General features: G+C 37.8%; 1 protein-coding gene across 1 annotated transcript in view; it reads left to right on the top strand.

The window, feature by feature from the left end:
• The window catches only part of MEI4 (meiotic double-stranded break formation protein 4), a 160,200-nt gene that overhangs the window by 14,709 nt on the left and 123,158 nt on the right, over positions 1-22,333 (top strand). The window contains exon 2 of the mRNA XM_056110066.1: positions 18,857-19,392. Within this exon, the coding sequence (XP_055966041.1) occupies positions 18,857-19,392 (536 nt within the window). The remainder of the gene's footprint in view (positions 1-18,856; positions 19,393-22,333) is intronic.

Genomic DNA, 22,333 nt, shown 5'->3' with positions numbered 1-22,333 from the left:
ACACACATTTTATGAAAATTTGCTTATTTTAACACTGAACCTTGTTAATAGACTTTAATAACTTTCAGGTTATTTTTACCTGTGTATTTTATGGTGTTTGTCCTTATCTTATTATTTTTTATTATGTGAACCACATGGTGTCTCATATTATCTGTAATTTCCAAGCAGTAGTCGATTCAAAGTGGGCCAAGTCCATGCTGGTGGGCCGCTTGGTGTGGCTGTGCTGTTCCCAGGCCTCTGAGAAGCCCAGCAGCACAGCAGTCTCAACCTGGAAGCTCTGTGCCTGCATCGACTGTGCTTCTCCAGTTCTGTACTGTGTCATGCTTCAGCGTCTGCAACAGTAAACACAGTGACCTCAAACTGAGCCATCTTCTTACCTATTTAACAGGAAACGTCACATTGAATTGCCTCTGGTCTCTACGAAAATGAGAAGTGCCATTAGCCCTATTTGTGACTTTCAGGTTTTTATTGTTAAGTGATTTTTCAAAGGCTTTTGGAAAAATCATTTAAAAATAAAAACCTGAAAGTCACAAATAGGGCTAATGGTTGACTTATGGTTAAAGTTCCAGACAGGGACTCCCTATTAAGAGGTACCTGAATGATCTGGATCATTCATAAAAATTCTGATAGCCCACCGCACACCACACTGATTGCACCAGAATCTTTGGAAATCAGAGAAACACATCAGTTGTTTTTCAAAGTTTGTAGATTATTGCAAAAATTGGCCAGGGCTGTGAAATACTGGTTTAAGGTGAACTTTCATATTCTGTGTTCAGCTCAGGCGTTCTTAATTCCAGTTTGCATTATTGATACCACCCACTTTTTAAAAAATTTTTATCAGTGAAACTCTGTGAGGTACAGTTGTGGACTTACAAGTTTTTGTGCTTGGGTTTCAGTTATACAATGATCAAGTACCAATCACTCCACCAGTGCCCATTCTCCACCACCAATGATCCCAGTATCCCTCCCTCCTGCCCCTCCCCATCCCATCCCACCTCTGTGGCAGGGAATTACCTTTTGTTTTCTCTCTCCTTTTGGGTGCTGAGGTTTGCAAAAGAGGCATTGAGTGGCAAAATCATGTTCTGTCTATAATCTGCTTTCAGCATGTATCTCCCATTCTAGGAGGATCCTCCCAACACTCTTTACTTGGTGCTCCCTTCTCTATCTGAGCTGCCTTTTCCCCTAGCATATGTGGCTGGCCTCCAAGCCATGCAGTGAACCTACTGGTACTTATCTCGATTATTAATGGATGTTAGTCTCCTATTTTGTTACTTTATGTTCCCCAGATGAATGCAATCTTTCTATGTCTGTCTCTCTCTTTCTGACTCATTTCGCTTAGCATGATACTTTCCATGTAGTACAACTTGTCTGTAAATTTCATGACTTCATCGTTTCTAACAGCTACATAGTACTCCATTGTGTAGATGTACCAAAGTTTCTTTAACCAGTCATCTGTTCTTGGGCATTCAGGTTTCTTCCAGTTTCTGGCTATTGTAAAGAGTGCTGCAATGAACAAACAAGTGCAGATGTCACTTCGACTATACATTTTTGCCTCTCTGGGATATATTCTAAGGAGTGGTATTGCTGGGTCAAATGGGAGCTCAATTTCTAATTTTTTGAGAATCGTCCATACTGTTTTCCAGAAAGGCTGAACCAGTCGACATTCCCACCAACAGTGAAGGAGTGTCCCTTTCTCGCCACATCCACGCCAGCATTGGTTGCTTTTGTTCTTTTGAATGTGGGCCAGTCTCTGAGGTGTGAGATGGTATCTCATTGTGGTTTTGATCTGCATCTCCCTGATGATTAATGATGTAGAGCATTTTCTCATGTGCTTTTTTGCCATTCGGATTTCTTCTTTGAGAAAGTTTCTGTTCATTTTGTCACCCCAGTTTTTTATGGGGTTGGATGTTTTCTTCTTGTGGAGTCCAACCAGTACTTTGTATATCCTTGTTATCAACCCCTTGTCAGATGTGTATTCGGCGAATATCCTTTCCCATTCTGTAGACTGTCTTTGTATTTTGGTCACTGTTTCTTTTGAGGTACAGAAGCTTCTTAGTTTAAGATAGTCCCATTTGTCTATCTCTGTTTTCACTTGCTTGGCCAGTGGCATGACATCTTTGAAGATACCATTAGCTTCAGTGTCATGGAGTGTTTTGCCAACTTTGTCTTCAATGTGCCTTATGGATTCCGGTCTGATGTTGAGGTCTTTAATCCATCTTGATATTACTTTTGTACATGGTGTTAGGCAGAAATCTGAGCCCATTTTTTGCATGTAGCTGTCCAGTTTTGCCAGCACAATTTGTTAAAGAGGCTTTTCTTACTCCACTTCACATTTCTTGCTCCTTTATCAAAGATTAGATGATCATATGTTTCGGGGGAGATGTCAGTGTATTCAACCCTGTTCCATTGGTCTGCAGCTCTGCCTTTGTTCTAGTACCATACTGTTTTAATTATTACTGCTTTGTAGTAGAGTTTGAAGTTAGAGAGGTGATTCCTTCCATTTTCTTTTTCCCAAGGATTGCTTTAGCTATTCCTGAGTGATCCCACCCAGTTTTAATTCTCTTCTTTTCCTGGAGTTTTCTCTCTACTATGCCATGTTTCTGTTAGAAAGAAAGCTTAGTCTATACCAGTTTTCTTGTGATTGTGAGACCTGGGAGCATGGATAGACTGGTGGGAGGTAAGGAGGGTGGGTCTTTGGGGTATCCTGGAGGAAAGGGGGTTCAATTGTGCGCATAAATATGTGCTAGTAAAGTGCAAGATTTGGAGTTGCCTTATTGGCATGGACCTCAGGCTTTTGGTTTTTTTTTTTTGAGACTAGTGCACAGCTATGATATACTGCTTCTACCTGCAGAAGGTAGAAATGATAAGATGTCACTATACACCTTATCTATTTTAAACAATATATAGTTCTTTTACTTCTGCTCTTCCTTCTCAATAACTTCCATATTAGAGTATATTCCTCACTGAAAAATTGTGATCTGCTTTTAAAATGAATCTTCTTGTGTTTTTGGTAGAGTTACTATGCTTTTCAGGGTCCTCAAGTTAGTTGTAATACTCAGAAGCGCATAATGTAGTTAGGATGCTTTTAAAAAGGAACAAGTATCATTGCTTCCAAAGTGATTCTGATGCTACAGGCAATTTTTCATATGATTTGCTTATTAAATCTTGCTTACGATAGTTAGAAATATTTCTCAGAACCTACATTAGTTGATGCAGAGACATTTTCTGTTGCATAGTTTTGGAGTTAATATGTAATGAAGAAAATCTGCACGCAGCTATATAATGTATGCTCAAATTATACTTAAAATGTTCCAGAATGGTCTCAATTCAAAGATTATTACTTTAATATTTTTAATATCTTGACCAAGAATTTTCATTATTAAGCTTTATTGAATAGAATATTAACATGTCCTGTCATGTTTTTCATGTGTGTGATTATCACCCAAAACTGGGGTGGAGGTGCTGGAATGATATAGCAGGTTGATAAATGTCTCATTTACAATTGCGGGGATGTGATTTTTCAGTTAGTTCACTTAAATAAAATAGATTTCCAGTGTGGTGAGCACTGACTCCTTTGTTATTTCTGAAGAAGGGCAGTAGGCAAGTAAATTTTGGAGCCTTTATATTTAGATAGTTTCATTCTACATGCTTTCTTTCTTCCTACTAAATAATTTTATAGTTACTAAAAGGAAGTAGCTGTTCACTTTTTATGATACAGAAATGATAATATTTTGTTTGTTTTATTTTGGGGGCCATAGTTGGTGGTGCTCCGGGCACAGTGTGGATATTGGGGATTATCCCAGGTCGGCTGTGTGGGAGTCAGGTGCCCTGTTCTCTGTACTGTCACTTGACCCAAATGTATTTATGTGTCTAAGAGATATCTTGGGAGTAAATGAAGCGAAGTGATGTGATTCTGACAATATATTTGAATGAGGGAAAAATATGATACCTATAATACTGTTCTTCAAATTCATTTGAATACTCTATGATCCTCAGTAAGGTTCAGTGCTCAGTAGGTGCTCAATAATTAATTTAAGAGTAAATGTGCATACGTAAATAGAAAAAGGGAAAACAAATAAAAAAGAGATTATTGATGTAGAGGGGGTTGTTGAAGATACTTAGTAATAGCATATTAAAATGTTGGTTTGGGGATTAGATGAATCTGGATTGGATCTCATTTCAGTATCAGTGATGAACTTTCTGGAAAATTATTTACTTCCCATGAAACTCAACTTTCCTCCTTTGTGAAATGAGGATTGTGATGATAAGGAGGATAATGACCACTATTGTTGGGGTTTACTGGGAGAATGTGTTTGGTACGAAACTCTCTGATACTTAGAAAAAAATCACTGTATCACCGTCATCCTGTTCTTCATCGATTTCCTCGAGCAGGCACCAGTAACGTCTCCATTTGTCCTAGCCCTGAGATTTTAGCATGTGCCATGTTGGAGGCTCCTTCAGGGTCAGGTGAATGAGACCCATCATTGCCCCTTAGACAAAATATAAATTTTAATTTCTTCCTCCTTGGCCTTGATAATTTGGTGGAAATTACCTTAAAATACTTTTATTTAAGTAATTTTATCATTCAGCCTATCTGCAAAGACTGTGAACTGCTTCAACAGATTATTAGAGTGGGAAAAATGGAGCAAAGGTTGGAGTGTCAGTATGACTTTCCTCTTTCCAATAATAAAATTGTCATCATAATCATGTTTTTAGTTCCATTCCAGTAGCAAAAGTGGGAGATCTTCAGTATGTTACAGATCTGGCACAATGATTCCCGTCGAAACTTTTGTAAGAATTGAGCTGCTATTCTGCTCAGTTATTTTGGGACTTACATTTATAGAACTTAATTTTCATTCTCTATAGTATTGTAAAACGTTACAATCTGATAGCTATTCTTTTGCTATTCTTTTGTTCTCATTTCTCCATCATACAATTTTCAGGGTTATTTTTCCATGGTGAGTTCTATGATTCCTCTCTCTCTCTCTAAAACACCTTTATTTTTCCTAAGATGCAGTTAGGATTATGTTGTATGTGTGTGTGTGTGTGTGTGTGTGTGTATGTGTGTGTGTGTGTGAGTGTGTGTGTGTGTGTGTGTGTGTGTGTGATACCTGGTGATGCACAGGGGTTACTCCTAACTCTGCACTCAGGAATTACTCCTGGAGGTGCTCAGGGAACCATATGGGATGCTGTGAATTGAACCCGGGTCGGCCGCATGCAAGGCAAATGCTATCTCTCCAGCCCCAAGATCGTGTTTTAAACAGTGGCTACTTGGGAGGAATAAAGCGTTAGGATAGCATATAAGGTGCTTGAATTGAGGGCAGCTAATCAAGTTTCATCTCTGACACTGCCTCTACCAAGAGTGATCACCGAGCTTGAGTAAGCCCTGAGCACTGCCAGTGTGGCCTAAAAAATCAATTCAAACCAAACCAAAAAATCCGAATACAAAAATGAAACTGCAGTGGCTAGTTTTTGTTATCTGTTACAGCTGTATTCAGTTCATTTCTCGTTTTCATTCAGAGCATCCTTCTATCCCTGTATCTTACTCTTTTTTTTTTTTTTGTAGTCAGACCACTCCAGGTATGTTCTCTTTGAGCCATGCTGCCCGCTCCTGCTTCCCTTGTTTCTGTCCATTCCTGGGATCAAAGATCTGCTTAATGAAAGCTCTCTGATCATACGGCATGAAATCTTTCTCACTTTTCTCCAGTTGGAACAAGTTTCTTTGTTTCTGTGGCATCTCACCTGAACTGCCGCCTTACATTGCTTTTATTTCCTTCTAGTATAGTTAATTGTTGGCCTCCTGTTCTCTTATTTCTTTGATGGTCGGAGACTATATCTTATTTGCCGTCTGTGTTCCTTGAGCTCTTATGACAGTGCCTTTGCATTGCAAAACACAACCTATTTTTGATGAATAAAATTGAGTACAGTATTAAGCTCTGTGAAATTACCTATTCTGGCAAGGCATAAAACAATTAGTTTCACTTATTCTCCTTGAAAACTATGTGTTATTTTCATTTCCTCATGGTAAGAGATCGTGTTGGTCTTTTAAGCTCAAGTTTATTTAATATTCTAGACTACTTTTACAAGAGATGAATAAACTTCAGCACTAAAGCTGTGCTTCTTACTGCTTTGTGAGTTGGCCTTGGCAAGGTATAAAAACAGGAATCTTTGAACATAAACTTTGTTTTCAAGAATATCACAATGCTAAAAATCATAGGATATGTATTTTTCTTGGTTAGCAATAAAATATCCGTGGAAAATTAACTGATTTCAGTTCTTTTTACTATTCACAAGAATTTGTTTAAAAATTACAGTGTAATAACTGAGTTCTTTCTGGCCCCACCTCTTTTTCAAAATTAAGAATATTTTCAGTCTGCTTGCTTACGCTAGAAAACAGATTCTACAGAACTCCATATATAGCTTTTGATCATGTCTATATATTCTTATAGAATTGTCATTTGATGGTTTGCTGGCAGATAGGCTGTACTATTAAAAATGTTTTTTTAAATAGCTATAGTAATGCATCTATTTCCAGATTGTACATGTGAATGATTCTTGGTCTTAATAAAATACTTGTGATTAGTTCATATAAAGGATGGTGTGACCTATCATGTTATCCTCCAAAGGTTGTATTCCATGATGATATGAAAGGTATCTTATTTCTAGACTCAGAATTGAACCATTCTAAAATTTTTAAATTTCTGGATTGTCCATAAAGGAGCATTACTAGTATTTTCAGATGATTTTGTAGGTTTGAAGGGAATCGATTATATGATTCAAAAATAAAATGATGTTTTATGTTTTTAAATTAAAACATTTTGGAGGGGGTCTGTCGTCTCTTATTTATGATACTCCTATTTATTAGGAAAGAGAATTGGGACCAAATTTTTTTTCCTATACTCTATACATTGGTCCTGAATAATTGAATCAAGAAATATTTTTTTTCTTATCAGCTTGTAATTTTGTCCACTTTTGTTTATTATTTGTGGTATAAATCCAGACCCTGATTATTTGACCATATAACATCTTCGAAGCAAGATCACATCACTAATTACACTTCGTAAAGCTATGATTTAGGGAATGGCATAATTTGAGGTGAGAGAGACTTGAGGGTAGGGAAAGAGAGCTGAACACTGAGTTTTTAATCTATTTTTGGAAGAAGTCTGACCTTGTGGAATGAGTAGGATTTATCAAGCGATGGAAATTTCAAACAGGAGGGAATTTTGTAGAACACAGACACAAGAATCAACTGGCAAAAGGTTTAATTTGACAGTAACATACAGAGCATGAAGGGGTATTCTGGAAAATAATGAAAAACCAGGTTTGAGTCTATTAAGATGAGGTGTGACAGCCTGTGAAAAACATGCTTTATTATGTAGGCAGCAAAGAACCTTTGGAGATTTTCCGAGGAGAAATAAAAGGGAAACAAACCTTTAGTGGGTGTGTGCTATGTATGGCCCAAGCACTGTGCTTTCCGAAAGTAATTCCTCTACGTGATCTGCAGGACAAGTTATTTTGGTAGAGTAATTGGGCTGTTGTATTTAGAATTGGTAGGGAAAAGGAGAGGCCATCGCTGTCATCACCCAGGCCTTTCATGTAATTAGTTTGGCATTGAAATAAAAGAGGTGATGATATGAAAAGAGATTTTTATTTATTGAGCTCTTACATGATATGCCAGACTCTGTGGTATGGCAGTAGATCAAGCTAGCCAAAATTGTCATGGATCACTTTCTTGTGAGTGAGACAGAATCTGCCAGCAGGACATGATCAAGTCGTGATTAGAAATGTTTAGATTATTAAAATAACATGGGAGCGGAAGACTCATCTGCTAGCCTCGTTAGATAAGAGGGTCAGGGAAGGCATCTATAAAGAAGTGCCATTAAGGTACGATGAAATGATAATGATTAGCCAGTCTTAAGAAAATGGGGGCTGATGACCAGGGAGTGTGTTTTAGACAGAGGGGAAGTTTAATGCAAAGATTGTAAAATTGGGGACAGATTTAATGGTTCTAAAAGACAGAAGGTCATTCTTATTCGTTGATGGCATATTCCAGAGGGTAAAATGTAGAAGTCCGAGTTCTTAAGTTACAGATAGTCTAGACTGGAAATTAATAGCAGGAAATTGAATCAAGTGTGTGGCTAGATGTAGCTTACAGTACAAAGTGCTGAGATTGAGTCTTGTTCAGTGAGATAACTACGGGAGCAAAACGGGATAAAGAGATTTGGGAACCATTTATCTCAATAAATTCTTTCAGGCTCTAGAAGAATCCCAGGAATTGGGGCAGTGGAAGAAAAGCCAAAACGGATAAAATCTTAGTTTTTTTGGTGAAGGATTGGTATAATGATATGGGTATAATCAGGAAAGTGCAGCCTTTGAACACCTAAAAGTGCGAGGGATTATACTGTCCAGTAGTCCTGAGCTAGTTGATATATAAGAATAAATAATCACTGTTTAATGTACTTCATGGAGGGAAGACATATAACTAAAGGCAATTATTGCATTCGCGCATAACTTGATATATACGATTACCACTACCATTTTTGCAATATTCAAAGTTAGAGCTGTGTTGCATGTTGCTATTAAGCACAGTTGTAGCCTTACTTTGTCAGCAGTTCTCAAAAACTGCTTTCTCACATTTTAAAATCTGTTCTTTCAGAGGCAGAAGAAATAGTTCCTTTAAAGTGAAATACTCAGATCAATTATGAAATACTTTAAATCAGCCGTTCCTATTTGACCACTAGGTGGCATAAATATTACTTAAGTAGTTCAGTTCATCAGGCATGTGATTATTATGAAGAAAGTCATATCTGTGGGCTGGAGAGATAGTACAGAGACTACGGTGTTGGATTTGCACACAACTGACCTGGGTTCTAAGTAGGCCCTGAGCATAATTAGATGTGGCAAAAACAAAAAATAAAAGGAAATCATAGTTGATAGTGACAAAGTATATGAATTATATATACCTGTGATGACTTTTCAGTATATGTAAGGAGATACCGTTTGATTTTACTTTTGTTTATGCATACATATATACATACATGCATATTTAAATATATATTTATATCAAGAATGTTGGAGAGCAAGCATTAGGCGGTAGAAATTGCCAGATCAATAAGCTCTTTCTGAACTCAAGAATTACGCTTGATAGTCACCAGTACTTTCAAAACAAGTTTATGTGTATATTAATTGAATTATGCGTAATGAACAGATTGCCTAGATATTTACTTTGTGTGGGGCATACGTGGGAAGGAATAAAAGCAAAGAGGATTTGAAGAAAGACTTGAAGAATCAGTTCCTCTCTGGGTTTTGTGAATTTCTGAGGTCTGTTTTGGTAAACTGTAAGTAGTTTATTATTGCTCACTCATAAATACGGGCGAAGAAATGGGCAGAAGATGCACAATAAAAAGCTTGGTGGGCCAGACTCAGGAATATGAAGACCTCTATCCTGTTTTCTTAGGGAAGCCTTTGGGAGGTGTTAAGGATGGGAATCTTGTACCAAGGGAGTATTTTACTAGGGTGATTCTCAAGCCGATTCAGGAGGTAGCCTAGAAGAGGGTGGTTGGAGGAGCTAGTAAATTAGTCAGGCAAGATAATTGCTTTCGCCAGAGTAAAGGAGATGATAACTGTGTGACCCGAAGCTGTGGAAAGGAGTAGAGGCAGGATCAGGGCACATTTGATAATTTCTTCTTCTTCCTTTTGTTTTTGTGCACATTTCTTTATTTTCTCTTTTTTTTTTCATTTATTGTTTTCAATTGAATCACCATGAGATACATAGCTACAAGGCTGTTCGTGATTGGGTTTTAGTCATAAAGTGTTTCAGTGCCCATCCCACCACTAGTGTACTGTTTCCCACCACCAGTGCCTCAGTTTCTCTCCCACCAACCCCTTTCCCTCCACCCATCCTCTCTCTATGACAGGCACCTTAATTCTCCTCTCTCTCTCTCTCTCTCTCTCTCTCCCTCCCTTCCTCCCTTGATCCCTCACTCCCCCCACCCCCCGCCTCTCTGTCTCTCTCTCTCTCTCTCTGTCTGTCTCTCTCTCTCTCTCTCTCTTGTCTTCCCTCCCCCTCCCCCCAGCTTTTGGGCATTATGGTTTGCGATATTGATACAGAGAGGTTATCATGTTCATTCCTTTACCTGATTTCTGCACTTGCCTTCTTATCCAGAGTGATCATTTCCAATTGTCTTTGTCATAGACCTCCCTACTCTATCCAAATAGCCCTCTCCCCGAGTACTGGAAGCAGGCTTCTAACTGTGCACCAATCCTCCTGTCCCTTCTTTCTACTGTCCTTGGGTATTAGTCTATACTATGCTTTTACACATCCCACAAATTAGAGTAATCATTCTCTGTCTGTCCCTCTCTCTCTGAATCATTTCTCTCAGCATGATATTCTCCATGTCCATCCACTTATAACCGAATTTATGACTTCATTTTTTTCCTAACAGCTGCATAATATTCGATTGTGCAGATATATTGTAGTTTCTTTAACCAGTTGACTGTTCTTGGGCGCTCAGGTTCTTTCCAGATTCTGGCTGTTGTGGGTAATGCTGTGGTGAACATGGAAGTGCAGATGACATTTCCACTGTATGTTTTCGGCTCTCAGTGTATATTTCCAGAAGTATTGTTGGATTGTATGGAAACTCAATTTCTAGCTTTTTGAGGAATGCCCATATTGTTTTCCAAAATGGCTGGACCAATCAGCATTCCTACCAACAATGAAGAGTCCCTTTCTCCCTGAATCTTAGCACTAGTTGCTCTTATTCTTTTGGATGTCTGCCAGTCTGTGGCGTGAGATGATGTCTCATTGTCATTTTGATTTTCATCTCCCTTATGATTAGCGATGTAGAGTATTTTTTTATTTTTCTTTTGGCCATTTATATTTCTTCTTTGAGGAAGTGTCTGTTCATTTCTTCTCCCCATTTTTTGATGGGGTTGGATGTATTTTTCTTGTAAAGTTCTACCGTTTCTGCCAGTTGTCTTGGTCCAGGACATTCTGGATGTCGGTAAGGTGGGTTGGATGAGGACCTTAACATTTAGACTAGTAAATTATGTAAGGAAGGTTGTCTACTATAATGGAGTTGAGATCTGATCCAGTAACTTGACTGCTGAGTAGAACAGAAAGACTCAGCACAAAAAGTGTTTTTTATGCCAAACTGTTTTTGCATTGAACATGTCTTTTCTTGTTTTTTCGACATCAGTGGAAACATCATCTCTGGTTGCCAGACTGATGACTTTTAGGCTGGAACTTATACCTTCAGCAATCTTGATTTCCTGGACTTTATAGTTGGACTAGGACTTTATATTGGTTTTCCGCTCTTATACTTTCTCTCTCGCCCTCTGCCTTCCCTCCCTTTCTTCTTTTCTACTCTTTTTCTCTTTTATCACAAACACTGGGCAGGGGAGTACAGAGCAAGGGTCTGCCAAATGAAAAAGCGTGCACTTTATTCCAGGTACTCTCTCTCCAGCTCTGTTAGTGACTTATGAATTATAGAAATAGGTGAGGAGTGGCACCAAGAATCGATGTCAATATGAAATGTATAAGAGGAAACGGGAAACAGAAAATGGAAAGTTTTTGAGGGCCCAGTAAAATGAGCAGATCTCTGAGATCCAGTGAATGAGAGAAACTATAGAATTTGTTGTTGTGTTTGTTTTTTGTTTTCTGGGCTTGTACTAGGCAGTGCTTGGGGGCTTCTCCAAATCTTGGTGTTAGAGATCATGCCTGATGGTGCTGGATGTGGTATCATACCAAGGGCTTGCAAGCTAAGTATTCCAGGATTTTCTGGCCCTTTCCTGGTCTTGTGTGATATTTTAGGCTAAATCTGTAGTTCTAAGCAGTAATATACTTTCCTATTTGATTTCACGCTTTGACATAAATTATTTATATTTATTTAATAACAATATATATATTTTTAATTTTATTAGTGAAACACCATGAGGTGGAGGGATGGGTGCTTGATCATTGAACAATAACTTTTAATAATAAAAATAGCTGCCATTTACTGAATGTTTATGATGTGCTTGACTTGATCAGCATGTATGTGGTTAATGTTTTCTTTTAAATATGATGACAAGCACAGTTAATCCCGATCTGTGGACTGAGAGAGGAATTGAAGTCCTTAGTCCCTTCAGACTAGTAAGAAATTGTGAGAAGCATCATTGATTTCTGTTTCACCTTAATCCTTCCTGGAAATATTGTAATTACAGAAAGTTGCAGTAGCATGGGTTTATTTTCTTTTCTCTTCGCTGGGCATGATTCTTTGTTCGCTATGCTTTGAGATTTTTCTCAGAACACACATCCAACCAAATAAGAAGAACCTATTGGTAGTTATGTAAGATGTATTTAAAGGGCCAGGGGTATATTAATGTCCCTATCCTTGCTACTATTAATTCTATAATGATGGGTATTTAAAAATCAGGGATTGTAACCTATTAACACTCGGTGTTAGTGTAAATGTTTAATCTTCTTGAGGTGATTTTTTTCCTGATCCTTCTTTTTCATCTTTGGAAGGTATGTAATACCCAGACCCCATCCATGTTATTTCTTCTACAGCTGTGTTTTTCACTGAGAAAATGTTGGTTTCTAATACAAATGCAGCATGATGAGTTTTCAAAGTTTTCATTTTTGACAAATAAAAGAAGAAACAAATTGATTTATTGGCTAAAGGTGCTAGTAAATTCTATAAGAAACATATTGTTGGCCTTTGCTAGCTAGCATTTTTAGATTTTTAACTTATTAAAGAACCAAATACTTATACTTTATGTCTCTTTTGTTCTCTCTCTACTCTCTATAATTTGTGTTATTATTCTGGTTTGGTATAAATTGTCAAAAAAGTTAATTGTGACTTATACAAACACTAAAAGAGGAAATCTGTCAGAGCCAGCAAAAAGCTGTAGCACTAATAAGCATGTCTCTTAATAGCATGTCCTGTCTTCTGTAGCTGATAACTTTGTTCAGTGAGGGGACTACAAACATGGCATGGGAAGATACGGTCCTCTCTCATACAGTTGGGAGATGAGAGGATGTTCACCTAAAGAACTGGTTTCCTTTGCTTTCCCCTGGCCTCTTAATCAAGTGGATCCTGATTGGATCCACTTGGATTCTGTTAGCAAATTAGGATGATATTTTTTGGGATGCTGGTAATACCAATTGAATTATTTGATGAAACTATTTTGTAAAGTGAAATCTAACTATGATCCCTTTCTTTAACTTGCAAGCGCACCTTTTTGAATGTATGCCTATGACAGATCATCTCATATGGTCCTCTCATGGCTTATGCATGGGGCATAAAGGTACTGAGAGAAGGGTTCTTTTTTTTTCATTTTTTTTCTTTTTATTAATGAAACACCATGAAGTACAGTTGTAGATTTACAATTTTTTGTGCTTGGGTTTCGATTATACAATGATCAAATACCCATCCCTCCATCAGTGCCCACTTTCCACCACCATGGATAATATCCCTCCCCCCCCCCAATCCCACCCTGCCTCTGTGGCAGAGCATTCCCTTTTGTTCTCTCTCTCCTTTTGGGTGTTGTGGTCTGCAAAAGAGGCATTGAGTGGCAAACATGTTCAGTCCATAGTCTACTTTCAACATGCATCTCCCCTCCTGGGAAGATCCTCCAAACACACTTTATTTGGTGCTCCCTGAGAGAAGGGTTCTTAATGTGTCCTTTCTTCATTGGCATCTCAAGTGGAAGTCCTCAACTTTGTTTTACTGCAGGCACAGAAGCACAGCAACTGTGAGGAGTGGTGGCCTTGTGTTTTCCTCTCCGTTCATCACATGGAGACTGGATCAGGAAGCTATGACTTCCCCAAACACTCACCTGTGAGGAGTGAAACGCGAAACAACAGCCCTTTGTTACATCCCTGTTTAGTATTTGGTAGAGAATTCACAAAGCTTTCTCTACCCTCGAAGTTCTGCTTGTTGTAGTGAAATGTTGAGTCGATTTATACTCTAAGCTCTTGTTACCTTTCATTTTGGTGGGGGGACTGGAGGACACACCCACTGATGCTCAGGCTACTCTTGGCTCTCTGCTCAGTGATCACTCCGGGCGAGCTTGGGGGACCGTATGAGATGCCAGTGATAAAACTGGGTCTGCTACATGCAAGATAAATGCCCTACCCGGCTGTCGCTCTCGATCCAAAATTTGTGTTACCTTTCTGAGAAGAAATCCATTTAAAGAGCCTTTTCATTCCACAGAGAAAATAGTATATGCTTGAATAATTAAATAACTCCACCCCCTTCGCTTTTATGAAGAGTAATATGGATATCTTGAAAATTCATTTAAAAGTTTTATTCTTGCTCATAAGGGGGAAAAAGAGAAGTACCTATTAACCTACAATAATGAGGTATTCATCTTAACTTAGACTAGAAATAGCCTTGTACATTAAATGTAATTGAGTGGGATTACTTTCTATGCTGGAGATCATGGGTGTCTCATGATCTCCCTAACTTGAAGGCAGATATTTTGGTGGTAATTACCAAGCAAGTTTATTTACAGTGGTTATCATAGGTAGCAAGCAGCAAGGTGGCCGCCACCTCAGAGCTTATTGGAAAGCCAGGTATGAGCCAGGGGTGACGGGGCAACTGCAGTCTCATGGGAATGGGTGGGAGCGGTACTGGCTCATCCTTCACACCCTACTGAGGTCACGAGTTGCTTCCCAAGAGCGGCTCTTGGGCACATCCATAACACCAGACGCACAGAAACCAATCTCATAATTATCTGGCTCTTTGCAGAAATCCAAAATTGCGAGGCCGCTATTGCGACCACACGAGATGATATGATTCTTATAACCAGCTATAGAAAACAAAGTATTTCACAATGCCTTTTCAGCAATTCTGATTGTTGGGGGGGGGGGAATTCTAAACAATAATGGTGCATCTTTTGTTGAAATAATCAATGTAATCAATGTAGAGAAGAGATAAGTGGAAATCATCTGCCTCACAGGCATTAGGAGGGGTGGGAGTGGGGTATATTGGGGTTCTTGGTGGTGAAAAATGAGTACTGGTGAAGGGAGAGGTGTTTGATCATTGTATGACCGAGACTTAAACCTGAAAGCTTTGTAACTTTTCCCACAGTGATTCAATAAATAAATATAAGAAGAAATTTTTTTTTAAAAATTAGGTATATTTCTAAATATATGATGGAGAATTTGGAAGATGTTATTTTCACTTATTTTGCTGTTTGTTTTGGGCCACACCTGGTGATACTGAGGGGTTGCTTCTGACTCTGTAGTCAGGAATCTCTCCTGGCAATGCTCCCGGGACCATAGAGGATGCTGGAATCAAACCCAGGCTGGCTGTGTGCAAGACAAGCGCCTTATACTATTGCTCTGGCCCCTCCACTATTCTTCTTATCTTCTATTAAGTTAGTGTCCCCAACAATAAATATGACTGCTAGATAAGAGTGCCTTTAATTTCCCGTATGCCAGGGTATTTTTCTTTTTCATATCTCTGTATATTTTCCACCTCATTCAGAGGGGAAAAAATTACTTTCACAGGAAGCACAAACTATTCACTGGTGTGCTTGCCTCAGCCTCCTCTGATTCTCTCCAGGACCTTGTCTCACCTGCCATTTAATTTTATTAAAAAAATTTTTTTTTATTGAATCACTGTGAGATAGACCCTTACAAAGCTGTTCATGATTAGGTTTCAGTCATACAGTGTTCCAACACCCGTCCCTCTCCGGGTGTACATTTCCCAGCACCAGTGTCCCCAGTTTCCTTCTCATCATCCTCCAACACACACAGCCTTCCTGTATGTCAGGCTCTCTCTCTCTCTCTCTCTCTCTCTCTCTCTCTCTCTCAGCTCTCTCTCTCCTCTCTCTCTCTCGACTCTCTCTCCTCTCTCTCCTGTCTCTCCTCATTCTTCCTCTCTCTCTCTTTCTCTCCTCTCCTTTCCTCATTCTTCCTCTCTCTCTCTCTCTCTCTCTCTCTCCTCTCTCTCTCGTTGTGTTTTGTAATACAGATACCGAAAGGTTCTTCAGAGTATATCCCTTTGCCTACTTTTAACACTCAGTTCTTGTCCGGCGTGATAATTTCCAGCTATTATTGTCATACCGGTCTCTTCTCTATCACCTGCCATTTAAATTTTCTATTCAAACTCTGACTTTGATTCACTTTTTCTCCTTCTTCGATTATGGTTATTCACGTGTCTCTCAGTTTGTCATACCGCCTTTCTTTGCAGCTAATCACCATTTTAGATTCTTCTGATTGACTTTTGCTTATTGTCCCCAACTCTCTTTCATCCATTCCCACATAGTTTCAGTCCTTCATTTTGTTAGAATTCTTTGTTACCTACAGTCATCCTTGAAATTACGTGCACTTTCCTTGAATTTCAGGATTTAAAAAAAAATCTTTGTCATCTCAAAATGATTATTCTCCTCTACTCAGCCCTCAAATATTGATTCTCCTCAGAGTCCCTCGTTGATCTTCTGGTCACAGTTCTTACACCAAGTGATCTGAACCTGACATTTTCAGTGTTTGATTTCCCACATGCACGTTGATGATGCCTGAAATGTATTTTCAGTTTAGAACTGGCTGATGGACAGTTTTAGGTGAATATCTCTGCCCAAACTTCCTCTCGTTTTTTCAAACATTTTATGACCAAGCCGACATTTCTGATCATTTCTCCTAAGTCAGTTTTTCTGTGTGGGTGTTTACCATTTCTGTCTGCAGAAATTCATTGCACTGTCATCTGTGCTGTAATCTAGATCAAAACCATGAGATGTATTTATTTCTACTTACCCTAAGTTTAGATTTAGGTTGGCTACTCCTGGGCTGGAACAATAGCACAGCAGGTAGGGTATTTACCTTGCATGCAGCCAACCTGCCTGACCCGGGTTCGATTCCTCTGCCCCTGTTGGAGAGCCTGGCAAGCCACCGAGAGTATCTCTCCTGCACGGCAAAGCATGGTAAGCTACCCATGAGGTATTCGATATGCCAAACACAGTAACAATAAGTCTCACAATGGAGACATTACTGGGTCCACTCAAGCAAATCGATGAACAATGGGAGGACAGTGCTACAGTGCTACATTTCATTGCTTGTAGCTCCTATTCAGCAGGCTTCAAGATTTTATTTTGATATTTCATATTTAGTTTCCTGGTCAACTTTTTCCTTAGCACCATAGATGTTTGGTCCACTTCTTTCATTGTCTCCTCTTCAGGTACCTTTTAATTGACCTTTCAGTATTCGATTATGTTCTCTTCAGACCTGCTCATCACATAGCCAATCTGTGAAGTAATAAGATCACTTTACTTTCCTTCATTTTCCTGCATTAAACCTTTAGTGCCTTGCTCTTTTTTCCCATTGTTGACAGGAATATTTCTCAAACAAGGATTTACAGATACATGTATGTGCTTCAGTATGAGACAATTCTTATTTTTTTGTATTTTATTATGTTATCTCTTCAACAGAAAGACCGATTACTAGAGTGAGCCTCTCTTTTTTTATGTTTTAGGTAAAATAGTCTCATTTAGAGAAACATTAGTAGGGAGAGAGATAGAAAGGGGGTGGAGGAGGGGTATGATCTTCATGACCCAGAAAAGACATCTCAGTTGGAGCTGCAGGCGGATCACCAAGATAGAGATTCACTTAGGGGAAGTCTTAATTGTATTTTTCAGCAAATGTCAGTAGTTTCTAACAGGTATAGATCAATTTTTCTCAAAGCAGGCAATTCCGCCCCTGCAAAGTATACTCGACTGAGCTTGGATACAATTGAGTGGGAGGAGGTTCTAGAATTTTTTTCTAAAAAGTGGATGTTAAGCCAGATAAGTTTGGGAACCTCATCGATAAGAGGTTGCAAGAACCTCCATTATGCAAGATATATGAATACTTGCATAATTACAAATCAGTACACATGAATACATAAATTCATTATATGTATTTTTATTTCAGATGAGTGCACATATATAATTTTTTTGTTGGGATCTCACATTATCTAGTTTTAGAATTATACTCACTTTTACACCCAGCCTGTAACGTCTAAGATCTGTAATAGGTCTTTTGTGATCAATGGGTTTCTTTTTTTGTATTTTCTAACTTTTGCCTTTTAATTTCTGTCATAGCACTATCCAACTATTTGTAGATCTTTATTTAGACAAGATCCCCTCCCTCTCTAAATTTTATATTTTTCCCTTTTGTATGTGGTGTATTCCTGTCTTCCCCCATTCCCCTAACTTTCAACTTTGACTTCGAAAGTAGTCTTACCATCTTTTCCTTCAGATACTAACACTTTTCTAACCTGACTGGGCTGTTCCTCCCATTTTTCATAATGCCTTGAGCAAATTTTTGGTCCTGAATAAATTGTATAGCTTGACATACTCATTGTACTATGTGCCAGATACTCTCCTTGTTCTGGGACTGTTTTCTCCTCCTTTCAAACATAGGGCATGATTGTGTGAGAGATAGTGAACTGATCTGGATAATGGGAAGTATCTGCTTTCTGCTAGTGAAGATAAAGACCTTTCCTGCAGTCAACTGAAACACTTTTTTTTTCTTTTCTTTTTGGGTCACAACCAGCGATGCACGGGGGCTACTCCTGGCTCATGCAGTCAGGAATTACTCGTGGTGGTGCTCAGGGAACCATAATGGGATGCTGGGAATCGAACCCAGTTTGGCTGCGTGCAAGGCAAATGCCCTACCCGCTTTGCTATCTCTCCAGCACCCACAATGGAAACACTTTTTCCTCACAAATTTTTCAGTTTTTGTACTATTTTTAAAATATTTAATAAATGTTTGCAGGTTATATTTTCTCTTTTATTAGAAAATAAAATTCTCTTTTATTAGAAAACCACAAACAAAGGAATTTTAGCTACAAAAAGATCACATTTCTGCTTCTTTCTGTTTCTGTTTCAGGAGACTCCTCTTCCCAGTTACAATCTCAGGAACCTGCAAGTTCTGAAAATACATCAGCCCTGCTGGAAGATTCTGGGTGTGTTTTATCAAGTGAGCAGAGACTAGAATCTTTAGAGATGTCTCAGCATTCGGAGGAGAATTGCACCCCTTTGACCTTTCTACCCCTGCCCATTAGGAAAGAAGACTGTGGTGTTCCAGAAAACCCTCTGCCTTCTCACATGCGGTTTTTGCAACATTTAATTGAGTTGAAGAGCTTGACAGAATCAGGAGATCTGAAAACAGACTTAAGGCACTTTGTAAACAACTCTTCCACCGTGTCAGATTCTGTTCTTCAGTTGCTAGATGGCTTGATCGCTTTTTACCATAAACCCAAATTTCCTTTTTCAAGCTTTTGGACTGAAGCTGTTGATACCATAGCTAAGCTGATCGGTGATAGTCACTTCTCTGAAGATATTCTTAAGACTTGTCACAAGAAGTTGGAAGAATTTGAGAGAACTTTGCTACGTGTTATTTTAAACAGCAGTGATATAAACCGGGTAAGCAAGAAAACTCTTCTGCTTATGAAATAACCGTTGAACATTGCCGTTGTATGCTTGGTGCTGTCCCTTTGGACTCACTGGGTCAGAATCTCTAACTGGATGTTCATTGTTGCACGTAGGTATTAGTGTCTCCACTTCTGGCTTTTAATTGCTATACTCTGATCTCTGTGCTTGAAGCTTGTGTCTTTATTAGTTACCTTCCTTAAAAAAATACTTTTTTCTTCTCTCTTTTCTCCCCCTGCCTAAATTCACTTCCTATTATTCAATATTTTTCAAATGACTATAAACACTTGGGGAGTCCCAGACTTTCCCTTCTGCTTCTTAAATTTCTTGTGATGGATTGCCTGTATTGTGTTGAATGTGTTCTTTCACGTGCATTGACTAAGAAATGCCTGGAGGTCAAAAAATGCTTTTCTTCTTTTACAATTTCACTTGTAAAAAGTACAATACCTCTTGGATGCTGCAGATTTAGGTTAACTGAGTAAATTGTCTATTCTATTTTCATTTTTTAAAAACATTATTTTGAAAGTTTGAGTCAGGAATTGTTTTTAACTGATGACACTGAATTAACTCCAAATTGTTTTTTCATTTGACTCAGACATAATGGAGAGTTTCTGTTTTTGTACTTTATCTTTATTTACAATCTGATCCTTGGGAAACTCCTCCCGATGCCTTAACATTTTAATCCTTTTTAAATGATTACTAAAGATAGAAGACCAAAAGGTGTATCATATTTATGAACTATTTCATTGTAGAGATAATCTTGTTGTACTTTGTTCCTTTTTTGTCTCTCACTGTTCAATATTTGTACTTAGTTTCATCTAATTTTCAAAGTCAGTCTATAGGATAGGCATTACTTGAATTTTCAAACATATTTAAACTAGTAATTTTGTTTAATACATATACTTCTGTACCACTGTGTTAGATATGATTTGATCAACGTTATTGAGAACTTTACTAGGTTCTTGGCATTTGTGAAAGACTGAAGTTTATGGACACCATACGAGTTTGTTCAGGACACAGTGAATGAAGTATTAAATAACAGATTTTCTGTGGTAGTATCTAAGGAATACAAACAATTTCTTAGTCACCAATAATACCGTAAATACTTAGTATCCTTAAGTCTTTATAAAATAATTTTCATTCTTTCTAACTACTTTAAATAGGTCTTATGTGACTTGGAAATTTCTGAGTCTGGCACTTATTTCATATTACTTAACAGATAATGCAAATATATTCTTAGTCTAGTCTATCACTAAATGATTGAACTACATATGAAAAACCTTGGGAATTTTATGGAGGGAAGAGGGAGTGTGTAGAAGAAACTTATGATGACATAGATGAGTCTGTATTTTTTTAACATTATATTCCATGCTGTAAGCTATTGTTGAATAGCTCGTAAGAAGAATAAGTGAATAAATAGCTATGGGTTTTTCTAGAAAGGTTATCATTGCATTTAGAAAATGGAGAATTATATACTTGTTCACTGCATCAATTGTTAGATATTGATTCATAAATAGACTTTGAGATTATAAAAATTTTTTTTCTCCTCTGAGAGCATCTTAAAGTAAGATGCTCATTCAGAATATTTTGGTATTATAATCATCATCATTATCATTATTACTATACATAGCTTTTTCCAGATATGTTCTGAAAATTTGACTTGTACTGAAAAAAGTTGACCAACTTGCTACTTCTTATAATTTTAAGTAGCGATTTATAGCATTGTATATGTTTCTGATATGCATCAAGCTACGTTGTTCCCCATTAAAAGTTCAAGCCTGTTTTTCACCTCATTTAGTCGCCCTTTAATCCTTTTCTTTCTTTGATTTTTCCTTTGTTGATTCTGTAGTCTAAAAGTTTGATTTTTGTTTTATCAGTTCATTTGTTTGTTTCTCTATGTTCCACATGTGTCTGAACTCACAAAGTATTTGTTCTTTTCCATCTGACTTACTGTAATAAGTATATTCTCTAGCTTCATGTTGCAAATGCCAAGAGTTTATTCCTCATAACTGAATAATAAGTCATCCGTGTGTAACACCGTATCTGCTCAATCATCTATCCATCCTCTGTGCGCATTTAAGTTGTTTCTATTCCCTGCTATTTCATGTAATACTGCAGTAAATATGGTACTTATAGATCTCTTAAATTTCTTTGATTATTTGGACAAATATCCCGAAGATGTAAAACTGGATCATATGAAGTTACTTTAATTTTTTGAGAAATCTTCAATTGCATTTCACAGTGTTTTTAGGAAGTTCTATTATCACCAATATTGTATATGAGTTCTCTCTACATCTTTGAACACTTGTGTCCTATCTTTTGGATAGTAGCTGTTCATATACATAGGAGGTGATATATAGCTCATTGTTTTGATTTGCATTTCTGTAATTATAAAAGACAATGAATAACTTTGTGTGTGTTTGTCACCCGTGCATCTTCACTGAAGTGTCTGTTGAAAGTATCTGTCCATTTTATATCGGTTCCTCTTTTGTTGGTTTTATGAGTTTCTTTTATATTTTGGAAATTAACCTTTTGTTGAGACATATGATGTGGAAGTTTCTTCTCCCAGAGTAAGATGTCTTTTTATTTTTATAATTGTTGCTTTCGTTCTGCAGAAATGTTTTAGTTGGATGCGATCCCATTTGTTTTTACTTTTTATTTTTCTTACTGTTGGAGTTGAGTCCAGAGATAGTACAAAAGATAATGCCAATGGGGAATGTAGTGTTTTGTGTCCTGTATATTATTTCATTTATTAATCCAAGTCATCAGTCCATATTGATTTTTACACAGTGGCCTAGCCTTTCTTGGCTGTTCAGTTTTCCCAACACTACTATTTATTAATAGATCATGGATTCATTCTATGCTTTGACTCCTTTGTCAAAATTTTGTTGTCAGTGTCTTATGGTCTTGTTTCGGGGCTCTCAATTCTGTTTTC

Source organism: Sorex fumeus, unplaced genomic scaffold, assembly GCF_029834395.1.
Source record: "Sorex fumeus unplaced genomic scaffold, SorFum_2.1 ptg000008l, whole genome shotgun sequence".
NCBI classification, from domain to species: Eukaryota; Metazoa; Chordata; class Mammalia; order Eulipotyphla; family Soricidae; genus Sorex; species Sorex fumeus.
This window is presented reverse-complemented; position numbering and strand designations above follow the sequence as displayed.